We start from the raw sequence: 26795 nt of genomic DNA, 5'->3' as shown, positions 1-26795 counted from the left end.
AGCATGGCATGTCATTGACAGTTCCTGTCTCTCTGTGTCTCCTCCATATCCGAACATTGCTTTAGTTCACTCCAAAACGCCTGGACACTTCCCTTGTTGAGAGCCCTTCGTGCCATAAAGTAATAATGTGGATGCAATAGAATCATGATATTGACCATCTAGGCATGGTTGAACTACAGGCAACACAAGCCGTGTACCTCCTTCTTGGTGCAATGATTGGAAATGTTTGGCCTTCAGACTCCCTCTGTCTAATATGCACTGCTCATGCATGGTTGTTTACATCTCTGGGCGGGTTTAGTGACATCTCTGAACAGCCAAAGGGACTGTGTCTGTGATACAATATCCACAGTCAACATCTATCTTCAGGAGTTCTGGGAACTGGGGTGATGCAAAACTTTTTTTGATGTGTGTACAATTTTAGCAGTAGATGATGATAACTGTTAATTTCTGAGTGTATGCTTGGATGAAAAGATTTAATGGGGAAAGCACAGCACATCTGGCCACAAAAAAATCATTCATGGTTTATATCTCGTTAGTAAATTGTTAAAAATGCTTCACAGTTAACTAGTCAACTATCAGATCATTTAATTTGAATTATAGTTATGGGTTTTTGTGCACTGAGTGTAGCAGATAAAAATCTTACTATAATATTGTGGTTGGTGTATTTAAGCCTGTCATGGACTTAGATAGGGTAGTTTTGGATGAAACTTTTGTTAGTAAAAATATTTCACAATATACTCACTGTGTATGTATAACTTAACTATGTTTCTTTATATGTTGTGCAAGTGTATCATAGAAATGAAGCTGAGTCCATCATTAAACAACATAAGTAGTAGTTACTGCCAGCATAAAATACAAGCAAGATTCTGAAGTATGTGCATTAATACTCATGCTTAATACAAGCTTCCAAACTTTCTAACAGCAAGTGACATGAATTGGCTCTTATTAACAGTAAAATCTTCAAGAATCATGGTCTTATCATAAGGCCCCTTATCACCTGCAAAAAAAAAAAAAAAAAAAAAAAAAATGCCCTTCGAAAATATTGCATAATACAGGGTGTCCCACTCAAACCTCCCTGATTTCAAAGACCGAGAGGAAAAAAACCACAGTAGATATGACAATGAAAAATCCACCACATTGTAGAGCATCTCAAAGAATTTATTTATTTATCACCTATACGCCTCTACATGTGAACCATTTGTAGCACAAAGAATATCAAGTCTGTATTCAATTTCTTGCCAAGTACTTTGTAACATTTCCTCTGTTATTGTTGAAATCACACTAGTGATATGATGTCACAACGTAGGAATATCTTCCACTTTGGTTGCATACATGCGGTCCTTCATGAATCCCCACATGAAGAAATCAAGTGGCGTAATGTCGGGTGAACGTGGTGTCCAGGCAATGGGTCCTCCACATTGGATCCAACAATTGGAAAATTTCCTATCCAGGAACTTGCGAACTGCCTTTGATCAATGCAGCAGAGCACCATATTGTTGAAAAATGATTTGGGTTGCAAGTCTTGTATCTGAGGGTACACAAAATGCTCCAAACTGTCCAGATACACTGACCCATTCACTGTTTGTTCCGCAAAGAAGGACGGTCCATCAATCCTGTTGTGCATTAGCCCGCACCAGAGATTTAGTTTAGGGCTATCACGAACATATTCAATGACAATGTTCGGATTTTGCGAACCCCAAATCTGAACATTATACCTATTAACCCTTCCTGATAGATGAAAGGTTGCCTCATCTGAAAATAAACATCTTTCCAGGAAGCTGGCATTCATATCAATACACTGCAGCATATCCGCAGCAAACTGTTGTCAATGTGGTTTCTTGTTTAGCATCAGATGTTGCAGAATTTGCACTTTGTAAGCACACATACGAAGACGTTGGTGAACTACATGATGCAATGTTGATCGAGGTACATCAAGTTGCCTACCTAGATGCTTGACAAATTGACTTACGTGGGCATCTGAGAAATGTTTGTCTGATGTCCTCCACTGTCTCTTTCGAAACTCCATAATGTGCACCACCACAATGTTACAGAACACTTCCTGTTGACAGAAACTTCCTATACCATTCCTTAATTGTTTTCACATCAGATGGATCACATTCATACACATGATGATAATTTCTTTGCACAGTAATTGGCGATTTTGTTTCTGCAAACCACACTACTGCTTGTGTGCGCTACTGTAGAGTTGCCATTTTCACTTAATGTAACCATACTGCACTCTGGTGACAATACTTGGCACTTCTGACATGAGAATATAAATTCTTTGAGATGCTCTACAATGTGATGCATTTTTCATTGTCGTATCTACTGTGGTTCGTCTCTACTGGGTCCTTGAAACCAGGGAGGTTTGAGTGGTACACCCTGTATATAGATGTATACGAACCACAGATAAGATGAAGCATCTGATTTGCAAAATGGTTAATTTTTTAATGCACTTGTGAAGTAGTTCAGCACTATCAGTGCTTAGAAGTATTACATATAGAGGTTGTCAGTTGGTAATTCCATACCACAGAGAAAACCAAGAACAAAAAGTAAGCACCATATTCAAGTACACGAGAAGTGAAGTGAAGGAAAGAGTATTTCATTCTCTCTCTCAATCCTCGTAATACACAAACAACATGCTCTCCATAATTACAGAAACAATCATACCTTTGAGTGGCCTGTGAGAGGTTTCCTTGAACTTATCTGTTGCTACCCTTGAGAACCCATGTGCAAAGTTTATATCACTAACACCTTTAGAACGGACAGTATGTCCTGATTCACTACTGACTTTGACTTTCCATTCTCCTGGTTCTGGTTGCTCAACGTTAAATACTTTAACATTTTTTAAATTAAGCAATGGATTTGCTTTCGGTGGACCCTTGATATCTTCACCATCAGGATTCACAAGTGCAAGTTCTGAGTTCTTGCCTGACACAGAAACTGTAAACTCTTTTACTGATTCATCTATATAAAGATTGTGTTGCTCATCCTTTGTTGCATTGGGTTTGTTAACTGACAACAGATCAACCTTCTGTTCGTTGTCATCATAATTGTCCAGTCCAAAAGATTCCCTCACATAATTTAAAACCTGAAACAATGTTACACAAAATAAGTAACTCTGTCAAAAATAAAGCAGCATAAAATAGAAGCAATGCATAATAATTCACATGACACACTATAAAAGTGGAACAGATGACTGACTGTCTGTTTACAGCTTCACGAGTAAAACTATTCTCTCTGTATATAAAGTTATATACTCCTTGAATAAGGAAGGTCTTCTTAAATATTTGTTAAGCACTGGACAGCCAGCATTTTGCCATGTTCTCTACTTTCTTGGCAGCCAAAATATTTGGCATTACAGAACTTACTATATGTCCTTCCAACCATCCAGCATTCTGTAACATATTACATACAGTAAGTAGAGTCATATGCATATATTCCGAGTTATGTATGGGTAAATTAAGCCAAAGCTCACAATGCAGAAAGATCTAGTAAAAGTTTAATGTGCAAACCTTCTTTGTTTATGTGTGTGTTTCTAACATTGGATAATTTCTCTATATAAAACATTACATGACCACAGAAATAGAGCAGTAGCATGTACGGCCCTGTCTCCGATTATCAGAAGAAGTGCACCAGCTCTGCCTTACTGATCTCCCTGATGAATTTCTGCTGTTAGCATATCAGTCCACCTTAAAAATAAAGTGTCAGAGAGCAGAAAGACAGAACAGTTTAGCATAGTATGTTTCTTAAAAGAGCTGTTACGCACTGAACAGTCAGCATGTTGCTATGATCCCCACATTTTGGCAGCCAAAAGAAACTTCTTTACTTGCCACTGCTGAATGGAGGACAGGTTAGTGGTGCATGTTTGGGATGGGCATTTAATTATTTCATTTTTTTTTCAAATGTATGCCTCACATTATTATTTTTCCTCTTAGCAAACTGACAGCTACATCTTATCACCATTTATCTCATAAATGTGAAACAGGTTAATAACTGGAAGAGACATATGGTTAAGCCTCTCTCAGTGCACTGCCTTCATGATAATTAGGAGTATAACACAGTTCATAGCAGATTTCGTAGAATAATTCAGCACTCTACTTCTTCACTGGTAACATACAGTACCATACAACTATCATTAAGTATTATGAAATGCATTATTTACAATTCTGTGATTCTATAAGAATCCAGGATCCAGTCAACAGCTTGCTCTAGTTCCTGCAAAGAGCTTAATTGTGTGCCACGTAACTTATGCTGTATCCTCATTTCAACTACCACTACCACTATAAATATCACAGATTTGGAAGTTTTACCTGTTACAATAAACTTCTTCATATTTTTCGAATGTGTTTGCTTTGTACCTTTATTTTTTCACTTTGCTGGTAACTTGAGAGTTATATCTGCAGATGTAGATCTGGTTGTCTTTCATTTCACAAATATGAAACAAGTTGATGCACACAGTTGCTGTATTCAATTTCATTGACTATGGTAATCTAAATGTTGAATCATTTCTCAGATCTTGTAATTCCCATAAAACTTTCTGTTGTACACTTTTTTTGTCACATTTTCTGATCAAAATTTTGCTATCACATGCTGCAGGTATCATGCAGCATAATGAAACAATTGTATTGTTGTGTGGTCTCTAAATCACATTGTTTGTTTCTTGCCAGTTATTGTGAATTAATGTTACAGAGGTTTGGGATGTTCTTTTTGGCATAATATTTGTTTCATTATATAAAATTCTGTGTAATGTATCAAGACCACTATTCTCCATTCCAGAGGCTGTCGGGCTCCACTTGTGCTTCGTGTTGCATGCATGGAATAAACACGTTTAAAGGGTCCATTTAATTGGTAAGCATGCTATCAAAATTCTGGTCATTCTGTGATAATATGAAAGTGTAGTTATGGCCATGAATTTAACAAACACTTAATTTGTGAGTTCTTGTACATCATTGTCTCATGAGAGTAAGATGAAAAGTTATCAACCCAGAGATGAGTAACTGTGTTTTTGCATAAAAAATGCACTTACTTATTGATGTAGTACCCTTTTAGATTGAAGCAATTTCCCAAATATTTTTCTAGTGAGTAGTTTCCATCCCTTGTGATTTCTAACATCTGCAAAATAATAACAATCTATGGCTGCAATAACTTTCTCATTGGCATCAAAATGCTTTCCAACCACAAATTACTTAAAATGTGTCAACTGGCAGAAATCAAAAGGTGCCATATCTGGTAAACAGTGGTGGGACAATAGTTCATACTTCAAATCTCCCAGCTATCCATTGCCAATGCACATTAATAGGCAAGTGCATTTTCTTCAAGTAAAATGATTTTTTTTTCTAATCAAGGTGTATCCTCGTGTTACTTCATTCAACTCGTTCAGAAGACTTGTGTAGCATTCATCAGTCATTGTTTTGTACCTTGTGAGGTAATCAATAAGAAGGATCCCTCTAACACCCCAGAGAACATTAGTCGTGGTGGACCTATGTCTCATCCAAAGTAACAAATCCAATACAAAATAAGATGTCTACTTTTTATAACAGTTCGGACACTGTTCATGTATTCAATCTATCCTTTATTTTGCTCAGCATTCAACAAATGCAGCACTTATCTTTCACAAAGCTAGCTCATCAATTATTCTCTGTGTAAAATGTGCTACATTCCTTTCTTTGATATGCCAATGGCACCAGCTATTTTTAATCATCGATCATGCAATAGTGAGACACATTCTTTCTTGATGTTGTTGCCTATTATTACAGTTTTATGACATCCTTCATGTGAATCACCTTTGTGAGATGTACAGCCACATTTGAGATCAACATCCCATTTCTTGATAATCTGATGTAAAGCAGCAGCCGCCTTATAAGTCCATACCAACTTCATGATCTATTTTCATTATCAATGAACTGTCTAAAGCAAATAGTTTTATGCCAGCACCATATTGTTGTTTATACATTTGAGTCAGACACATGACTGCACAAACTAAATTAATACAGGAAAAATAAAGTTCTTTGATATCAATACCATTTTTTAGTGTCTGAAACCTTTGCCTTGGACTCATAAGAGTTAGTCACACAGTTCTGAAGATTATTGAAATGTTATTTAAGTCATTTATACTATCCTTAATTAACGTTCTGTTTCAAGTCTTGTATCTAAAATGAATTTAGTTGACATTGATTTCATACTGAAATATTGCAATATATTTCTGTCACAGCTATGGAAGAGCTGTAGAAAGCAGATTCTACAGATGGACGCTATCGGCTCATGCATCACCTCCAACATTGCTAAATACATTATCTAGCTGACTCCACCTAGCAGATCCCATAGTTATGGGTAGCCTCATGATCAGCCGAGGTACTGATGGACATCCCTCGATGTCCCCCATCTCTGTCGGGCTCCCTCATTTCCTTTCAATGCAATCGCCAGTTCTTGCAGAATGCACTGCTTAGCTACCTTCACATAGCCAACCCCATAAATATGAGTAGCCTCATGATCAGCTTATAAATGTCCAGGTACTGACGGGTATCCTACAAGACTGATCTCTCTGTGTTCTGGTAGTCCTCCATCTTTGCTGGGCCATTTTATCTTCTCTTTACCAAATCACCTGCTCTTTTCAAGTTGTTCTTCAGCAATCCCAAAATTTTATGGTAGTTAATTCAATCTCTCACACTAACATTCAGTCTGGCCACGTATCCTTGTACATTACTTCCATCTAAAGTTCTGAATTCATCTCCCATAATTGTGCCCAAGTAGGTGCAAAAGCATGCCTCTCTCAGCTCTAGTAGTTTTCCCAACTGTTGAAACTCTCTGACCTCTTATTCAAGTAATGTGAACTCAATGATCAAACTCATGAGAAACTATGGAGCTGTCCTTGAACTGTTCATCATCCACCAGCATGGGGCACATTATCTCACTTGTCTAGCTAGGTACTACTTAAGTCTACAAACTATTTTCAAACTTATCAGTTTTGTTCATTACAAACTGCTTGCAGCATAAATGAACAGTAAATATGTATATTATATAACTCCACCTGGCATTGGGTGTAAGTTAAATCTCTTGTAACAAAAAACCGTTCTAGTGAAAGGACACATTAAAACTAATCAAAATATCCACGGGTGTACTGCCGGTCTACAATGTCGAACGGGCTCAATATTTCAGCGATCATACATGTCGCCATCATCAGGTGAACTGAAGGACTGAGCTCCTGTGAACGTGCTGGCACGGAGATCCATACGCTATGGCTGTTGAGAGGGAACTGGGTTCGGTCGCAGTGGTGGCTGATTTAAATACCCTCCGCCCGCGGCGTGCTCCCTCCGCTGGCCGCGCCCCGCGCCACGGTTGCGTGGTGGAACAGATTGCGACGGCGTCTGAGATGACGTCGGTGTGACGGCTCTGTCCGCCGTGGTCATCACAACTATACGTTTGCTCGATTTACTCTTGATTAACCCAATCACTGGTTCCCAAGCCTTGCTAAGATTATAGCCACAGTCACAGTTTATGAGGTCGTCATTGGTGCGAATTTTGATGGCCTCTCTAACAATGCTGTCCCAGTATCTTGACGTCTGTACCAGAATCCTCGTGCGTTCATACTCCATAGCGTATTTTTCGACAAACAATGTTCAGTGACCGCCGACTTGCTCGGATACATCAGTCGAGTGTGCCTCTGGTGTTCACAGCATCAATCCTCGACAGTACGCATTGTCTGACCAATATACGACTTGCCACATTGACATGGAATCTGGTACACGGCAGCCTTCCTCAAACCGAGGTCATCTTCAGTGCTCCCCACCAGTGCACGACTTTTATTTGGAGAACAAAACACTGTTCCAACCCGGTGTTTCTTCAAAATGCAGGCGATTTTCCCCAAGAGTGCACCTGTATATGGAATAAACGCAGTGCCTACCTCCTCCCTCGTGATTTCATCCATCTCCACAGGTTGTGCTGTAGTGGTTGGGTGGAGAGCACGTTGAATCTGCCACTCTGAGTACCCATTTTTTCTAAATACAGTTCTCAGATGTTCCAATTCCTGGGGTAGACTCTCTTGACCGGCAGTACACCCATGGATATTTTGATTATCAAATACGCCAGGAGAAACTCAAGAATCACTGCATTAAAACTGTTAGATAATTTGCAAAAATTCTGCTGAAATTATTTATTATATCTGCAGTAACATACAACCAAAACAAAACATAATTACATTATATGAAAAAAAATTTACACACCTGTTTCACATCTGTTTTATTGAGATGGAAAACTTGTCCTAAGCTTGTGGCTGCAATATCTTCATAAACTTGGTAATTGGGTTTATCTGTGTCATTACAGTCACCAGTTAATATAAACACAACCTGAAATATTTAAGGAATGATATATTTCAGCTTAAATCTGCACATTGCACAATAAAAAATGCACAGTTGGCAAGAAAAGTACGGAAGTTGAAGAAGTTTATGGTAAAGTGTTTGGCTACAATTCCATCAACTTGTCTACTAGCTCTCTCTCTCTCTCTCTCTCTCTCTCTCTCTCTCTCTCTCACACACACATACACACACACACACACACACACACACACACACACACACACTTTTCTGAAGCCACACTCGTCCATGTGCATGGACAGGCATACCTATACCTTTAACATGACCTCCAACCCCCCCCCCCCCCCCCCCCGCATGCACGCACACACACACACACACACACACACACACACACACACACACACACACACACAAACCACAACACAATGGAAGCAAATTGGAGGGGGAACTTTGGAATATGGAATGAGTTCAACATAATGAGTACAAACAACAAGAAAATGCCACAGTCAAACACATGGCCTGGTCACCAACATCATCACTCTCATTATGAACCACTCAATGTTTACCAATGGATAGCAATCATCTTTAGAATTTTTAATGTAATATGGACTTCACCTATATAAATTCATGTTGCTCTTGAATATTTTACAATGTCATCAACTCATCATATGTCAGGTTTCTATCTCAGTCTCTTCTTACATCTTGAAATTCAGCAGATAACTTGCTTGGTGCTAATACTGTTCATTTGCCTGTTTATGTGTCCCACCAACCTCCATTTCATTCTCATAACAGTCATAACTCCAACGTCCAGTCCATTCTGTTCTGTGGTCCGTCTGTTCGTTTTCCAGTCCCTTCCAGTAACTCTAAGCATTGTTGCTACAGTTGTGTACCCAAAATTTAAAGGATCAACTTCAATTTGAATCATAACACAGAAAATATTGGGAGAAATAAACCAACGATTGCAATTTATTAACAGAACATTTAAAAGGTGCAAAAATTAAATACATAGACAGCCTGCACCACACTTGTCCATCCTCCTCTGGGGTACTGCTGCATGGTATGGGATCATTACCAAATAGGATTTATGGAGGATTTTGAAAAACATCAAAGGAGGGCAGCTCATTTTGTATTATTGTGAATTACGGGGACAGAGTGTCACAGACATGCAAAGTGAGTTGGTGTGGCAGTCAAGGTGTCTTTTGTTGTGCCTTTATCTTTTGAAAAATTTTAGATCACGAACTTTCTCCTCTGAATGCTAAAATATTTTGTTGACTCCCACTTACATAAAGAGAAATTACTATTACAATAAAATAATAGAAATCAGAGCTCCCCCTAAGAGTGGAGCAGCAGAGAAATAGTCTTAAAGTGGTTGTGTGCACCCACTGCCAAACAATTAAATGTGTACAGCAGAACAACCATGTAGATGTAGATGTAGACATGTATAAACAAAAACTTCCTTTGGGCTTCTATGAATTATTTTGGTGACATGGAATCTTTTTGCCCAATTTCTCCAATTTCCTAAAAAAATCCACTATCCTGATGAAGTCTAATGGAAGCTGTAGCATTGGCATGCCTATTCTTCACTATATTTACCTAGGTTGTATCAGTGCCTTGGTTTTGAAGGGCTGTTAATACAGTGACAAAAATTTTCTCAAACCCTACGAACTGAAGCAAGCTGGTATGCAATACTCACTGCTTTGTTTCACAACTTTCAAAAGGTCAGTTATGCTGTATTCACTTTTAAAGCATGTTGGTTCCTTTGCCATATTAAAATTTGTTGTCTTTCCCTACTGATAACTTTAGTGAACATTTTGTACGTTACAGAGATCAAACTGATAGAGGTACAGTTTTTTTATGTCTTAACAATTTTGTTTGTGTGGCCATCCTCCGCAGCAAGCACAGAAATACTTGTTTTGTAAATGAAGCTGCCTTTTCCAGCTGCCACTTAACTTATTTTTCCCAGATGTGTTTCACCTTTTTCTTGCTTTAAGGCATCATCAGTGGGATCTACAGCAATGCAGTTCTGTTTTTTAGATTATCAAACAGTTCATGTCACTATTTTTTATGAAAAGAATTAATTACTTAGGATTAGCTGTGATCTGCATTTCATTTCATCTGATCTGGAGGTTGCACTACCACTTTATTAGTCAAGTCAAGTGAATTTTATAGTGTCATGTATCTTATTTATGTCAGTACATAGTTTTTCAATTTTTGTTTGTGGTTCATCTGTTTCTAAATAAAATTCATTATTGAACTGGAAGTAATTACAAGAAGATGGATTACCAATGGTGTCCCCAGTTTCAGGAGCCTTAGCAAATATTTTTGTAAACCATATTGAACAGATCATTTTCATAAAAATAGTAGCAAAAGAATACAACATATTATATTGGTTCAGGTGTATGGGTGACATCCTCTACTTAATACATGAACCACAAACAAAAATTGAAAACCTACATACTGACATCAACAAGGTACGTAAAATATAAAACACACAATTGAAAGAGAACAGAACAACCAAATTAACTTTCTGGCTGTAACAATCAAGAAACAAAACAATAAGCATATGTTTGAAATTTACCATAAACCCACAGCAATGGACATTATCATTCTCCCTATCCTTGAACCACCCACACTCACAAAAGCAACCAGCAATTCAACACATGCTCCATAGACTCAACACAGTGCCTCTCGCCAAAGAAAACTACCGAAAGGAACTGGACATAATAATACAGATACCACAAAATAAAGGTTACAGTGGGCAAAACACAGAGACCTATATCAGAAAGCTGGTATCAACTACAGTGTAACACTTGCGAAGGCAGATACATACGAAAAACAGGTACAACATTTGATATCAGATAGAAAGAACACATTAGAGCCTGGAAACATTTGCAGAACACGTAAGAGAACATGACCACAGACCAACCACTAGAGAAAAAGACATGAAAATAATTAGAATCAACAACAAAAAACACCTCCTAACCCTGCAAGAAAATTACCACATACAGAAAACCAAAGCTGAAAGGAAAACCCTGTTGAATTATCAAGTACACATTGTTTACGATAATAGATAAAATAATAGAATAATGTTCCCAAAGAGGTTTAACATAATAATACCATCCAATATAATAATAACACCACCCAACATCCTTACACTCACTTATCCATGAACCTCTCCACAGAAATTTGAAACAAAAAGTCAGATCAGCTGTCAGCAAAGCTTTCAACCACTAGCTAACAGCTAGTACATTCATATTCAACACCCTATAACTCAACCCCCCCACCCCCACCCACCAACACACACACACACACACACACACACACACACACACACACACACACACACACACACACATAAAAGAAAAGTCACTTTTGAACATAAAAATTGAGACGTGAGCTGTTTGATAATCTAAAAATAGCAAAACTGTATCATTATAGATCCCACTGATGATGCCTTAGAGCAAGAAAAAGACGAAACATGTCGGGGAAAAATAAATTAAGTGGCAGCAGGAAAAGGCGGTTATACACTCCTGGAAATTGAAATAAGAACACCATGAATTCATTGTCCCAGGAAGGGGAAACTTTATTGACACATTCCTGGGGTCAGATACATCACATGATCACACTGACAGAACCACAGGCACATAGACACAGGCAACAGAGCATGCACAATGTCGGCACTAGTACAGTGTATGTCCACCTTTCGCAGCAATGCAGGCTGCTATTCTCCCATGGAGACGATCGTAGAGATGCTGGATGTAGTCCTGTGGAACGGCGTGCCATGCCATTTCCACCTGGTGCCTCAGTTGGACCAGCGTTCATGCTGTACGTGCAGACCGCGTGAGACGACGCTTCATCCAGTCCCAAACATGCTCAATGGGGGACAGATCTGGAGATCTTGCTGGCCAGGGTAGTTGACTTACACCTTCTAGAGCACGTTGGGTGGCACGGGATACATGCGGACGTGCATTGTCCTGTTGGAACAGCAAGTTCCCTTGCCGGTCTAGGAATGGTAGAACGATGGGTTCGATGATGGTTTGGATGTACGGTGCACTATTCAGTGTCCCCTCGATGATCACCAGTGGTGTATGGCCAGTGTAGGAGATCGCTCCCCACACCATGATGCCGGGTGTTGGCCCTGTGTGCCTCAGTCGTATGCAGTCCTGATTGTGGCGCTCACCTGCACGGCGCCAAACACGCATACGACCATCATTGGTACCAAGGCAGAAGCGACTCTCATCGCTGAAGATGACATGTCTCCATTCGTCCCTCCATTCACGCCTGTCGCGACACCACTGGAGGCAGGCTGCACGATGTTGGGGCATGAGCGGAAGACGGCCTAACGGTGTGCGGGACTGTAGCCCAGCTTCATGGAGAAGGTTGCGAATGGTCCTCGCCGATACCCCAGGAGCAACAGTGTCCCTAATTTGCTGGGAAGTGGCGGTGCGGTCCCCTACGGCACTGCATAGGATCCTACGGTCTTGGCGTGCATCTGTGCATCACTGCAGTCCGGTCCCAGGTCGACGGGCACGTGCAACTTCCGCCGACCACTGGCGACAACATCGATGTACTGTGGAGACCTCACGCCCCACGTGTTGAGCAATTCGGCGGTACGTCCACCCGGCCTCCCGCATGCTCACTATACGCCCTCGCTCAAAGTCCGTCAACTGCACATACGGTTCACGTCCACGCTGTCGCGGCATGCTACCAGTGTTAAAGACTGCGATGGAGCTCCGTATGCCACGGCAAACTGGCTGACACTGACGGCGGCGGTGCACAAATGCTGCGCAGCTAGCGCCATTCGACGGCCAACACCGCGGTTCCTGGTGTGTCCGCTGTGCCGTGCGTGTGATCATTGCTTGTACAGCCCTCTCGCAGTGTCCGGAGCAAGTATGGTGGGTCTGACACACCGGTGTCAATGTGTTCTTTTTTCCATTTCCAGGAGTGTATTTACAAAACACGTATTTTTATGACTTGTCTGTGACCCATTTTTTTGCAAAATAGTCCAATTGCAACAGTGTTCCAGTTTTGTGGAACTGCATGCATTTCACTGACACCAAACCACCACCATTTGTGACTTCAGTGGTGTCAAACAAGAGCTCATTAGAGGGAAGGGTGGAGGTCTGTTGTGTTTTCTGATGAAAGCTGGGTCTGCCTAGGTGCTAGTGATGGCTATGTGTTACTTAGAAGATCAGCTGAGAGTCTGCAATCAACTAGTCTGCATGCTAGACACAATGGACCTACACCTGTAGTTATGGTGTAGGATGCAATTTTGTATGACAGCAGGAGCACTCTCATGGTTATCCCACACACCCTGACTGCAGATCTGTATATCATTCTGGGGATTTGGTCTGTTGTCCTACGATTCATGAACAGCATTCCAGGGAGTATTTCCAATACATAAAGCTCACCCACACACCACTTTTGTAACCAAACATGCTGTACAGTGTGTTGACATGCTGTCTTGGCCTGCTCGGTCACCAGATCTGACTCCAATTGAGCGCATATGGCCCACCATTGGATGAAAACTACAGTGTCATCCACAAATAGTATTATCAGTCCCTGTATTGACAGACCAAGTGCAACAGGCATGGAATTCCACCCCACAAACTGACATCTGGCATCTGTATAACAAAATGCATGCACGTCTACATACCTGCATTTTGCATTTTGGTGGCTACACTCGTTATTAATGTACCACCATTTCACATTTGCAATGGCTTATCTTGCCCTAAAATTAACCTGTGATCTTGCAAAGTTAATCACTTCAATATGTTACCTACAAAAATGTATTTCTGAAATTTCATTACTCTACATTAAGTATTTTCTGGTGTCGTCTTTTTTTCCCCATCAGTGTATATATTTTAGGAAATTCACTATGAATTATTAAAGGAAAGAAAGGGGCTGTAAAAAGGAACAGAAAGCATTATAAGAGTGTAAGATAGTCAATATTTGACAGTGAGACCGAGTTTTAGTTAAAATTAAAGAAACTCATGTGTATCTTAAAGTTTAAGAAGCCTGCACAATGTGCCAAGCATGTGATTCAGTGACTGAGTGTTGATGGTGTATGAATTAATTATGATTAACAATGTTTTACTGTTTATGCTGTTTGTCTAATATTTATTTGTATTAATTGATATTGTTTTGCTGCATTTGTGAATGTTCACTGAAGAATTATGGGGGGAAGTATTTACTGTTTTCTTAATTTTAAAGATGGCAATTATTTGTTTATTTAGTAGTAATATTAAAGATGTGCTGATTAATGGGAGGGGAGAGTAAAATATAAGGTTCCTACATGATGACTGATGAGATACTCACCTCCATAGCCAAGGTTGCTAACGAATGCCAATGTGGTGGCACTTGACATGGAGGTAAGATGGTTTGAATCCTGACAATGGTTAAAATTCTCACTACTAATATTTGGCCAGCAAGGGGAGAAGAGGTGATGGCTGAAAGTTCCTTATCACCTGTCTTTCACGAGTGTGTTGGGTTCAGTTCCAAATTTCTCTACAGTGTCTCATGACAAACTTCTCTAGAGTGTCTCATGATGTGACAGCATGTGACACTGTTGGTGATCCATGCACTGGAAGGGGACATTAAGCCTGGTGGCCTTCTTGATACTATTCAAGAGGAGTAGGATATGTACTGACACCAGATTTATCACTCTCCCTCCTCTTTTTGTCATCATCCAACAGAAAAATAGCACAACACTATATACACTCACCTGCAATCTACAAATACACATATGACACAATATATATTCATAATCATAGGGGCCACATAATGATAGGGGCCAATGCGTGTGGAGAAAGAACACCTCTTACAGGCAGCTGAACCCATTCCATGGGATATCCCAGCCAACAATGGCATACAACATTGACATTTTTTACTCATGAGATATAGGGAGCAGGATTACTATTCATGGATGTAAAATTTGTTGGCTGCCATGTAGAATGGGTAATGTTAACAGTAATACAGGGGTAGCATTTTATCACCCGAATAGTTCTGGCTACATTAATGGCTACAGTGCATTTATTTGGGAGTGTTTTTTTGTATTACAATATATTCATTTATATTGGTCAGGATATAAAAATATATATATATATATATATATATATATATATATATATATATATATATATATATATATATATATATATATATATATATATATATCACCACTTGCATCATTATGGAGATCAAACTCTGATCTAAGGCACTGAACTCAGTGTACAGCTTTATGAATTTAGTTTCTTTTGTAATATCTCTATTGAATACTTCTTAACTAACAGAAAGCATTACATTGCACTCAATAGCAAGTGTTTGCCAGAGACAAAGGTATTTTCAAAAATGACCCAGAGAAGTGTATTAAAATCACTGTCATTTTCTATATACATAAATAACCTTGTGGACAGAGTGTGCAGCAATCTGTAGCTTTTTGCTGATGATGCTATGGTGTATCAGAAGGTGCTGACATTAAGTAACTGTAACAGGATACAAGATGACTTAGACAAAATTTATTGTTGGTGTGATGAATGGCAGCTACCTCTAAACATTGAAAGTTTAAGTTAATGCAGATGATTAGGAAAAAGAAACCCATGTTTGAATACAGCATTAGTAGTGTGTTGCTTGACACAGTCACATCTATTAAACAGCTAGGGGTAAAACTGAAAAGTGATATGAAATGAAATAACCATGTCAGCAGTGTAGCAGGGAAGCCGAATGGTCGACTTTGGTTTATTGGGAGAATTTTAGGAAAGTGTGGTTCATTTGTAGTGGAGACCACAAGAAGTACACTAGTGTAATAAAGGAAGACATTGAAGCAGTTCTGAGGCAGGCTGGTACAAATGTTACCACTAAGATTGAACAGCATGTATCATGGACATGCTTTGGGAAAACAAATGGGAATCCCTAGAGGGAAGGTGGTGTTCTTTTTGAGAAACACTATTGAGAAAATTTGAAGCTGACAGCAGAACTATTCTACAGCCACGAAAGTACATTACTTGTAAAGACCACAAAGACAAGAATAAAGAAATTCAGGCTCATACAAAGGCATACAGACAGTCATTTTTCTCTTGCTCTATTTGTAAGTGGAACAGGAAAGTAAATAACTAGTAGTGGTACAGGGTACCATGCACCATATGGTGGTCCGCAGAGTATGTATGTAGATCTAGATGTAGTTATAAATGTATTTATTTATTTATTTTTATAATTGTTCATTTGAACTTGGTAACTTGTTTTTAGTTTAATGTTAGAGTGAATGTGATGAGTGAGTAGTAGACTGGGTGCTAATTTGAGCTCATATGTATGGCCAGAAGATTGAAGCTATCCTGAGACAGAGTACTGGAGGTCACAGAAGAGTTTCAGTTCTGGTGCTGTCTAACAAAGACAACAGACTACAGTACATTATTACTGTACTGTAGTTGTTTTGTTGATGTTCTGTGATGAATACTTTTTCACAGGAATTTGTGTTCCAACTAAGACTTTTTTTTACTGTTTCAATGAGAACCTTTTACTGAAAACATTATTTGTTTGTGATGGAATTCATATTCCCATTACAATTATTATGAGGGCCCAACAGTTGTAACAATAATGATTTAATATTCATAATCATAGATACATAAATGTAAAACTATGATGGAAATTTAGTGCTCATTTATATTTTTTATATTGAAATTTAGTTTAGGTGCCATTTACATTTATGATTCATTGGTTTTTTGAACTGCATACACAATGAAGGTTACAGAATAAAACTGTTGGTATTGAATTAACACTAACCAAGTGAACACATACATTTCTTAATTACATTGTAAATAGCATAAAATGAATTTCTCCAGTTAACTTGTATTTTTGCTTAGACATTTTAGGACTGACATAAATAGTACTGAATAAAATGTGTTCAATGTTGATTCCATGGTAAATCACACAAATCTGAAGACTGTCAATTCAGCTAAATACCTGGGGATTACAATTACAAACTACTTAAACTGGAACAATGTCAAAGAAAATGTTGCACGGAAGGTGAACCAATGACTGTGTTTTATTGACACAACGCCTAGGAATTGCAGTAAATCTACTAAAGAGACCAGCTACACTACACTTGTCAATCCTCTTCTGGAGTAGTGCTGTGTGATATGGGATCCTTGGCAGATAGTCATGACAGAGGACATCAAAAAGCTTCAGGGAAGGGCAGCTTGTTTTATAATATTGCAGAATAAGGATAGAGTGGGGTACCAAGCAACGTGGTTCAGTGGTTAGCACATAGGACTTGCATTTGAGAGGACTACAGTTTAAATCCACATCCAGCCATTCGGATTTAGGTTATCCATTATTTCTCTAAATTGCTCTATGTGGATTCTGGGATAGTTCCTTTAAAGGGCTCAGCCAGTTTCTTTCCCCATCCTTGAATCATTGAAAGATTGTGCTCTATCTCTAATGACTTAAAATTCAATAGGATGTTAAACTATAATCTTACTTCATTTTTCTGAGTTAGGGCAGCAATCATTAAAACAAAGGTGGTTGTTGTTGCAGTAGAAGCTTTTCATGAAATTTCTATCATCAGTTGTCTCCTCTGAATGCGAAAAAATTTTGTTGATTCCCACCTACGTAGAGAGAAACCACCATCATAATAAAGTAACATAAATCAGAGTTTGCATGAAAAGATTCAGATGTTCATTCTTCCTATGTGTTAATTGAGAGTTCAATGGTCAAGAAGTAGTCTGAAAGAGTTTCTACAAACCCTCTGCCAGCCATTGCAGAGTAACCAAGTAGATGCACATGTAGCACTGCAAAAAGGTAGAAGCACAGCAGGTAGATCATCACTTGATTGTTAAACAGTTTTGGATTCTCATTTCTTGGATAGTGATAACTTTATACCTCAAACCCCACAGCCATTCTTTTGGAACACTTAATTCAGATGATTAACCTCAGACTCCTGGTGGTCCTTAACACAAACAGAAGTAGTTCTATATATTAATGTATTTAAAACAGCTTTCTTCAGCACAAGGTTGTGAAAACTGTGTATACCAAATATAAATCAGTGTGTGTCTGCTTGCAGCATCCAGATTGGTGAGGCTGCCCATTGGTTTTTGTTTACATCTGATTTCTGTTCAATAAAAACATCTAAAATGGCATTTTTCCTTCTCTCTTTGTCTTGATTGTGAACCAGATGTTCAGCATGATGTAATGATGATGTATGTTGACCAATCAAGAGCCATCTATGGGCTATAAATGGTCATCACAATAGAAGCCACGATAGTCAGTAGTTCCTGACAAGGACAGTGGAGGATTTTGTCAATAGCTCAAGATTTTACCCAGATCCGACATGACAAAATGGGACTGTTTTACACAAAAGTTTTATCATGAGAGAATTCAATCTCAGAGCTTCACCTAGCCTAAAAAATAACACTCAATACATACTCTACTTCCCGTATCTCCAGCGCACTCCTGATCTGTCCAGGGCAACATTACTGCCCTCTATTATACAGTGCAGGTTGGAAAGCCATCAACCAAGCTCATCACAACTCTGAAGAAGTCTCTTGTTTAGTGCTTCTGTTTGATTCCAAACATTAAGATCTCAATCAGACACCATACATACCAATATGGGACATAACCAGAAGCTGACTGCAGTCCATGTTCTTCTTGCTTCTGGGATGGCCATTTCTACCTGGTAGACACTGCCTCCTTAGATACACACTAAGTGCACACTGGATTCATTTCCCTCCTTTGACATATATTCCTTGAAAGGAGCTACATCTTACTTTGGTAATGTCTTCCAGCAGAGACCTTTCTTTCCCTCTGTGACTGCCCATAGTTTGAAAAAGGAGAGAACAAATGAATCAGTACAAGCATTAAATTGCTGGACTTACATTCAGAAAATGCAGGGTAGAAATCCTCATCTGGCTGTTCAGGTCTGGATTTTCTGTAAATACTGCACTGGTCCCTTTGAAAAGGACACAGCCTATTACCTTCCACATCCTTGTCCAATTTGAGCTTTTGCTTTGTGTCTAATGGTACTGTCATCAATGGAATGTTTAACTCACTCTTTACAAAAAAAAACTGCCCTCTAGTACAGAGAGGCAAATCCCAATGGCCCAGTTTCACTGTCAGTGGAGTGTGAAAACCTGTAAGTCATGTTCTGCCATCAACCTACACATGACTATAGAGTCATATTGTGATTTTCCATTAAATACATTGGAAACAGGAGAGATTAGTAAGTTCTATGACACATGAGCCACAACAGGTTGCAGCCTTGCCACAGTGTTATTGGAACAATATCCTGCTGTGGGAGCATTCAGTTCACCTATTGTACTGAAACACACTTTTCTGAACAGTCAATTGTGCAATCAGAAAGATACCCTATATAATAATAATAACAATAATAATAATAAGAGTAGTAGTAGTAGTAGTAGCAGTAGTAGTAGTGGTAGTAGCAGTAGCAGTAGTAGTAGTTGTTGTTGTGTTTGATGCAGCTACTCTATCCTGTGCAAGCTTCTTCAGCTCCCAGTACCTACTGCAACCTCCATCCTTCTGAATCTGTTTAGTGTATTCATCTCTTGGTCTCCCTCTATGATTTTTACCCTCCACATTGTCCTCCAATACTAAATTGGTGACCGCTTGATGCCTCAGAATACGCCCTACCAACCGATCCCTTCTTCTAGTCAAGTTGTGCCATAAATTTCTCTTCTCTGCAATTCTATTCAATACCTCTTCATTAGTTATGTCATCCACCCACCTAATCTTCAACATTCTTCTGTAGCACCACATTTCGAAAGCTTCTATTCTCTTCTTATCTAAACTATCGTCCACGTTTCACTTCCATACATGGCTACACTCCATACAAATACTTTCAGAAACGACACTTAAATCTACCGTATTTACTTGAATCTACGCCGCACTCGAATCTAAGCCGCACCTGAAAAATGAGACTCGAAATCAAGGAAAAAGAAATTTCCCGAATCTAAGCCGCACCTGAAATATGCGACTCGAAATTCAAATGGAGAGAAAAGTTTTAGGCCACACCTCCAAATCGAAAAAAAGATGTCCATTGTAACATGAGACACAATTTAGGTTGAATGAATGATGATACAGCTACAGTAGTTTGGTTCAAGTCGTAAGCTTAGCAGTTAAGCTTTACCAGGTAGCCATTGCTATGCGTCAGGCGCTCCGTCCGCATTTATACGGGTACCCTTCCTTTTTCATGTGCTTCGTCTGGTTTGAATTGATTGCTTATTTTTCTTTGATCTGATTAAGTGCCATTCTCTTTGTTATAGGTGTTTATGTCACTCTAAGCTGAAAATGCAGTACTGTACTGTGTCAAGCATTGTTTGTCGCATTCTGATAATCAGTGTTTACAGCCTGACGCCGATCGTGGCATGGCTTGCTTTTGTGCACGCTACCGCCACAGAAGTTAGTTGTGGAGGCACCTATCAACATTTTTTCAGAACTTCTTCTTACTTTTCATTCGATTCTAAGCCGCAATATACAGATTGAATAACTTCGAGGATAGGCTACAAACCTGTCTCACTCCCTTCCCAACCACTGCTTCCCTTTCATGCCCCTTGACTCTTATAACTGCAATTTGGTTTCTGTACAAATTGTAAATAGCCTTTTGCTCCCTGTATTTTACCCCTGTCACCTTCAGAATTTGAAAGACAGTATTCCAGTCAACACTGTCAAAAGCTTTCTCTAAGTCTACAAATGCTAGACACGTAGGATTACCTTTTCTTAATTTATTTTCTAAGATAAGTCGTAGGGTCAGTATTGCCTCACGTATTCCAACATTTCTATGGAATCCAAACTGATCTTCCCCAAGCTCAGCTTCTACCAGTTTTTTCATTCATCTGTTAAGAATTCGTGTTAGTATTTTGCAGCCATGGCTTAATAAACTGATAGTTCGGTAATTTTCACATCTGTCAATAGCTGCTTTCTTTGGGATTGGAATAATTATATTCTTCTTGAAGTCTAAGGTTATGAGGGTATTTCGCCTGTCTCATACATCTTGCTCACTAGATGGTAGAGTTTTGTTAGGCCTGGCTCTCCCAAGGCTGTCAGTAGTTCTAATGGAATGTTGTCTACTTCTGGGGCCTTGTTTCGACTTAGGTCTTTCAGTGCTCTGTGAAACTCTTCATGCAGTGTCATATCTCCTGTTTCATCTTCATCTACATTTTCTTCCATTTCTATAATATTGTCCTCAAGAACATCGCCCTTGTTCAGACTCTCTATATACTCCTTCCACCTTTCTGCTTTCCGTTCTTTGCTTAGAACTGGGTTTCCATCGGAGCTCTTGATATTCATACAAGTGGTTCTCTTTTCTCCAAAGGTCTCTTTAATTTTCCTGTAGGCAGTATCTATCTTACCCCTAGTGATATGCACCTCTAAATCCTTACATTTGTCCTCTAGCCATCCCTGCTTAGCCATTTTGCACTTTCTGTCGATCTCATTTTTGAGACGTTTGTATTCCTTTTTGCCTGCTTCATTTGCTGCATTTTTGTATTTTCTCCTTTCATCAATTAAATTCAATATCTCTTCTGTTACTCAAGGATTTCTATTAGCCCTTGTCTTTTTACCTACTTGATCATCTGCTACCTTCACCATTTCATCTCTCAAAGCTACCCATTCTTCTTCTACTGTATTTCTTTTCCCCATCCTTGTCAATCATTCCCTAATTCTCTCCCTGAAGCTCTCTACAACCTCTGGTTCTTTCAGTTTATCTAGGTCCCATCTCCTCAAATTCCCACCTTTTTGCAGTTTCTTCAGTTTTAATCTACAGTTCATAACCAATAGATTGTGGTCAGAGTCCACATCTGCCCCTGGAAATGTCTTACGATTTAAAACCTGGTTCCTGAATCTCTGTCTTACCATTATATAATCTATCTGAAGTATCTCCAGGCTTCTTACATGTATACAACCTTCTTTTATGATTCTTGAACCAAGTGTTAGCTATGATTAAGTTATGCTCTGTACAAAATTCTACCAGGCGGCTTCCTCTTTCGTTTCTTCCCCCGAATCCATATTCACCTACTACGTTTCCTTCTCTTCCTTTCCCTACTATCGAGTTCCAGTCACCCATGACTATTAAATTTTTGTCTCCCTTCACTATCTGAATAATTTCTTTTATCTCATCATACATTTCATCAATCTCTTCATCATCTGCAGAACTAGTTGGCATATAAACTTGTATTACTGTGGTAGGCATGGGCTTCGTATCTATCTTGGCCACAATAATGTGTTCACTATGCTGTTTGTAGTAGCTTAGCCGCATTCCTATTTTCCTATTCATTATTAAACCTACTCCTGCATTACCCATATTTGATTTTGTATTTATAACCCTGTATTCACCTGACCAGAAGTCTTGTTCTTCCTGCCACCAAACTTCACTAATTCCTACTATATCTAACATTAACCTATCCATTTCCCTTTTAAAATTTTCTAACCTACCTGCCCGATTAAGGAATCTGACATTCCACGCTCTGATCCGTAGAACGCCAGTTTTCTTTCTCTTGATAACAACGTCCTCCTGAGTAGTCCCCACCCAGAGATATGAATGGGGAACTATTTTACCTCCGGAATAGTTTACCCAAGAGGATGCCATCATCATTTAACCATACAGTAAAGCTGCATGCCCTCGGGAAAAATTACAGCTGTAGTTTCACCTTGCTTTCAGCTGTTTGCAGTACCAGCATAGCAAGGACATTTCGGTTAGTGTTACAAGGCCAGATCAGTCAATCATCCATACTGTTGCCCCTGCAACTACTGACAAGGCTGCTGCCCCTCTTCAGGAACCACACGTTTGTCTGGCCTCTCAACAGATACCCCTCCATTGTGGTTGCACCTATGGTACATCTGTATCGCTGAGGCACGCAAGCCTCCCCACCAATGGCAAGGTCCGTGGTTCATGGGGGGTGGGGGGATGGGGTAGGCGGGGGGCAGTAGTAGAAATGATACAATAAAAGTAATTACATGCTGTCACTGATTTTTAAAACACAGGTCAGTGAATATCAGACAAACAAACCAGTACTTTGGAGTTTGATGACATGCTGCAAATAACCAATGAATCTCTTGCTTGAACAGTGATTGTTGAAGGAAGAAAGCAAGATTAGAGTTTTCATCCCTTCAGTGATTGTTGAGTAAGTCAGGTTTTGCCACATATTATTAAAATAATTCTGACTGTTGTTTCAGCAACAGTACAAAATAATTCTGTTTTGTGCTTCGCCCAAAGCAGATATAACCCAAAGGGAGAAAGAACATGTAGAAGGTGAGATACACTGGCAATAATGACCAAATGACCAACCTTGCTCTGTTTACGCTGGATGAGTGCCAGTACTTGAGGCGACAGGTAGTAGTCCTTTGAACTGGCATCGGTGAAGACATATATATGTGCTCCTAGTTTTGCATGTAAGATTGCCAATTGAATTGCCTTCAAACTCATTTCTGGGCAGTCACCACCTGAAGTTATTTGAAGCATCCGAAGAGCATGTTTGAATTCTTCAGCATCTGATGTCACGGTTACAGGTCCTACATCTGTTTAACAAAAAAAGTGATTTCAGTTTGTTTTATCTGGATGAACATTTGCCAAAAACTCTTTGTCTTTCTGTGTGCTGAAATTAGCATGACACAGTACAAATACCATTTATACTTTTTATAAGTCAAAAACAAAAAATTAATTGAAAGGGTTTTTTAAAGCAAATGCTGAAACTTAAGAGCTGAGTGAACTTTCCCCACCCTGTGAATCAATAAGAGAAAGTAGGAAAAGATAGACTGCTGCTTATTGTAAAGATGACATGCTAAGTTACAGAAAGGCATTACTAAAGGATACTTACACATTAGCTTTCAGCCACAGACTTTATAGGAAAAGAGAAGCACACCATTTATTCACACAAGCAAGCACACTTCATGCACACACGACTGCCAGCTCCGGCAGCTCATGCCAGAATGCATGGGTCCATGAGATCTGTGCCTGTCTGCACTTATTGGTCTAAGCAGGGGGACAATGGTAACTGCTTCTATCGTTTTTGCCATCAGCATTCTCAAGGTATGCTTAGCAAATGAGTTCTCCATATCAGATGCAGAGGCACACAAAATCTGGAGGGAAATGGAAGAGATGAAAGTATTTGAACTACCATACAGCACAAGTATGGGGGATGGACAAAATTATGGAAACACCATGAGAGATGCACACTTGAACATAAATGCAGATGCTAACCATCCTGCAGGTTGCGCTGTTGTATTTGACCATGAATGGCACCTGTGCAATGTCATCAGTATGTTGCAAGTGTTCTGTGTAGTTGTGAATGCATTATGTTGGAGATAAGTGAATTCAAACATGGATAAATTGTTGGTGCTTGCATGCTCGGTGCTTCCATAACCAAGATAGCTGAAGTGTTGTGTATTTCAAGAGGCACTGTATTGGAGATTTATACCACATACAAGGAAAGTTTCTCTTGCACCCTGAACAGTTTGACACAGTTTTGGACCTTTTCAGTGAACTGATATTTGTATTATATGAATAACCACTAGTTATGTTTTGATATGGATTCAAAATAGCTTTTTAGTTTGGTGTAATTCACAAATGTAATTTCCATGGTAGTTTCTCAACAAGTTTGAATACTGATCACTCACTGCAGATCAACCAAGAACTTATACACCTAAGACATAGTGAAAAGCTGTCATTAGATGGTTAATGGGTAGATCATCAGACTCAGCACAAAGGCTGCAGATAGCATTGGTACTACATGGCCCTGTGGTCAGACTTATTGCTTCGTGGTGGATGGGATCTAACATCTTTACACTTGTACATTTATCTGATCCACACAACTAGCACCTATAATACAACCTGGATCACATGAGAACCTTCTATAATTGGAGTAGGAACACATCATTGGCTCCTCAAGACATGTGGCTGACACACTTTAAAATATCACATGGTTTGAACAACTGAACTTTGAGATCCCACAGCAGTGGCAATCGAAAGAGCTTGTCGTAAAAAAAGGGTGATGTTCAATATGATGTCCAATGGGACACAGTTCTCCTGCTCAAACTGCTATTTGGTTTCTCTGACTCAGAATCTGAAATAAATACTAACAAAGAGATAGAGGGGCTGGCCAGTACTTACCTCAGCTCAGTACAGCCGATAGATACACATAAAACAGAACCAAAAATTTACGTTCCTAGCTTTCGGAACAAATGTTCCTTCATCGAGGAGGAGAGAGGGGAAAGAAAGGGAAGAAGGGAAAGGAGATTCAGTTACTCACAACCCAGGTTATGAAGCAACAGGGAAAGGAAAATAGGGATGGTAGCAAGGATGGAGGCATGGTTGTCAGAGGGAAGCCAAAGATATTCTACTGTAAGTACTGTGCCAGCTTCAAACCAAAGAGGATGCATACAGAAGTAAAGAGGTATATAGTATAAAGATAAACACAAATATGTAGGATGAAAAGATGCATGAATGGCTAAAGAGGAAAGGGAAAGAGGAGAAGACTGAAGAGTGAATGGGAGTGAGGTTGTTTAACGTAGGTTCAGTCCAGGGGGATGGCGGGATGAAAGGATGTGTTGGAGTGCAAGTTCCCATCTCCGCAGTTCAGAGGGACTGGTGTTGGGTGGGAGAAGCCAAATGGCACATACGGTGTAGCAGGTTCCTAGGTCCCTAGAATTATGCTGGAGGGCATGCTCCGCTACTGGGTATTGGGCATCTCCAAGGCGGACAGTTCGTCTGTGTCCGTTCATGCGCTCAGCCAGTTTAGTTGTTGTCATGCCGATGTAAAAGGCTGTGCAGTGCACGCATGTCAGTTGATAAATGACATGTGTAGTTTCACGCATAGCCCTGCCTTGAATTGTGTATGTTTTACCAGTAGCGGGGCTGGAGTAGGTGGTTGTGGGGGGATGCATGGGGCAGGTTTTGCAGCGGGGTCGGTTACAGGGGTAGGAACCGCTGGGTAGAGAAGGTAGTCTGGGAATAGTGTAGGGTTTAACAAGGATGTTACAGATGTTAGGGGGGTGACGAAAGGCAACTCTGGGTGGTGTGGGGAGAATTTTGTCAAGGGATGATCTCATTTCAGGGGTTGACTTGAGAAAGTCATATCCCTGGCGGAGTAACTTGTTGATGTTTTCGAGGCCAGGATAATATTGGGTGACAAGGGGGATGCTTCTGTGTGGTCTGGGGGTAGGAACATTGTTGTTGGACGGGGAGGAATGTATTGCTTGGGAAATCTGTTTGTGGACAAGGTCTGCAGGATAGTTGCGGGAGAGGAAAGCACTGGTCAGGTTATTGGTGTAATTGTTGAGGGATTCGTCACTGGAGCAGATACGTTTGCCACGAATACCTAGGCTGTAGGGAAGGGAGCGTTTGATGTGGAAAGGATGGCAGCTATCGAAGTGAAGGTACTGTTGTTTGTTTGTGGGTTTGATATGGACAGAGGTGTGGATGTGAGCTTCAACAAGATGAATGTCAACATCCAGGAAGGTGGCTTGGGTTTTGGAGAAGAA

At 39.7% G+C, this 26795-nt stretch overlaps 1 protein-coding gene across 1 annotated transcript in view; it reads right to left on the bottom strand.

Annotated features, from left to right (window-relative positions):
• LOC126185204 (hemicentin-1-like) overlaps window positions 1-26795 on the bottom strand; it is a 747875-nt gene that overhangs the window by 576385 nt on the left and 144695 nt on the right. The window contains exons 3-5 of the mRNA XM_049928085.1: window positions 23605-23834; window positions 8223-8345; window positions 2671-3091 (exon numbers count right to left, since the gene is read on the bottom strand). Of these exons, the coding sequence (XP_049784042.1) occupies window positions 2671-3091; window positions 8223-8345; window positions 23605-23834 (774 nt within the window). The remainder of the gene's footprint in view (window positions 1-2670; window positions 3092-8222; window positions 8346-23604; window positions 23835-26795) is intronic.

The sequence above is a fragment of the Schistocerca cancellata genome, chromosome 4, assembly GCF_023864275.1.
Source record: "Schistocerca cancellata isolate TAMUIC-IGC-003103 chromosome 4, iqSchCanc2.1, whole genome shotgun sequence".
NCBI classification, from domain to species: domain Eukaryota; kingdom Metazoa; phylum Arthropoda; class Insecta; order Orthoptera; family Acrididae; genus Schistocerca; species Schistocerca cancellata.
This window is presented reverse-complemented; position numbering and strand designations above follow the sequence as displayed.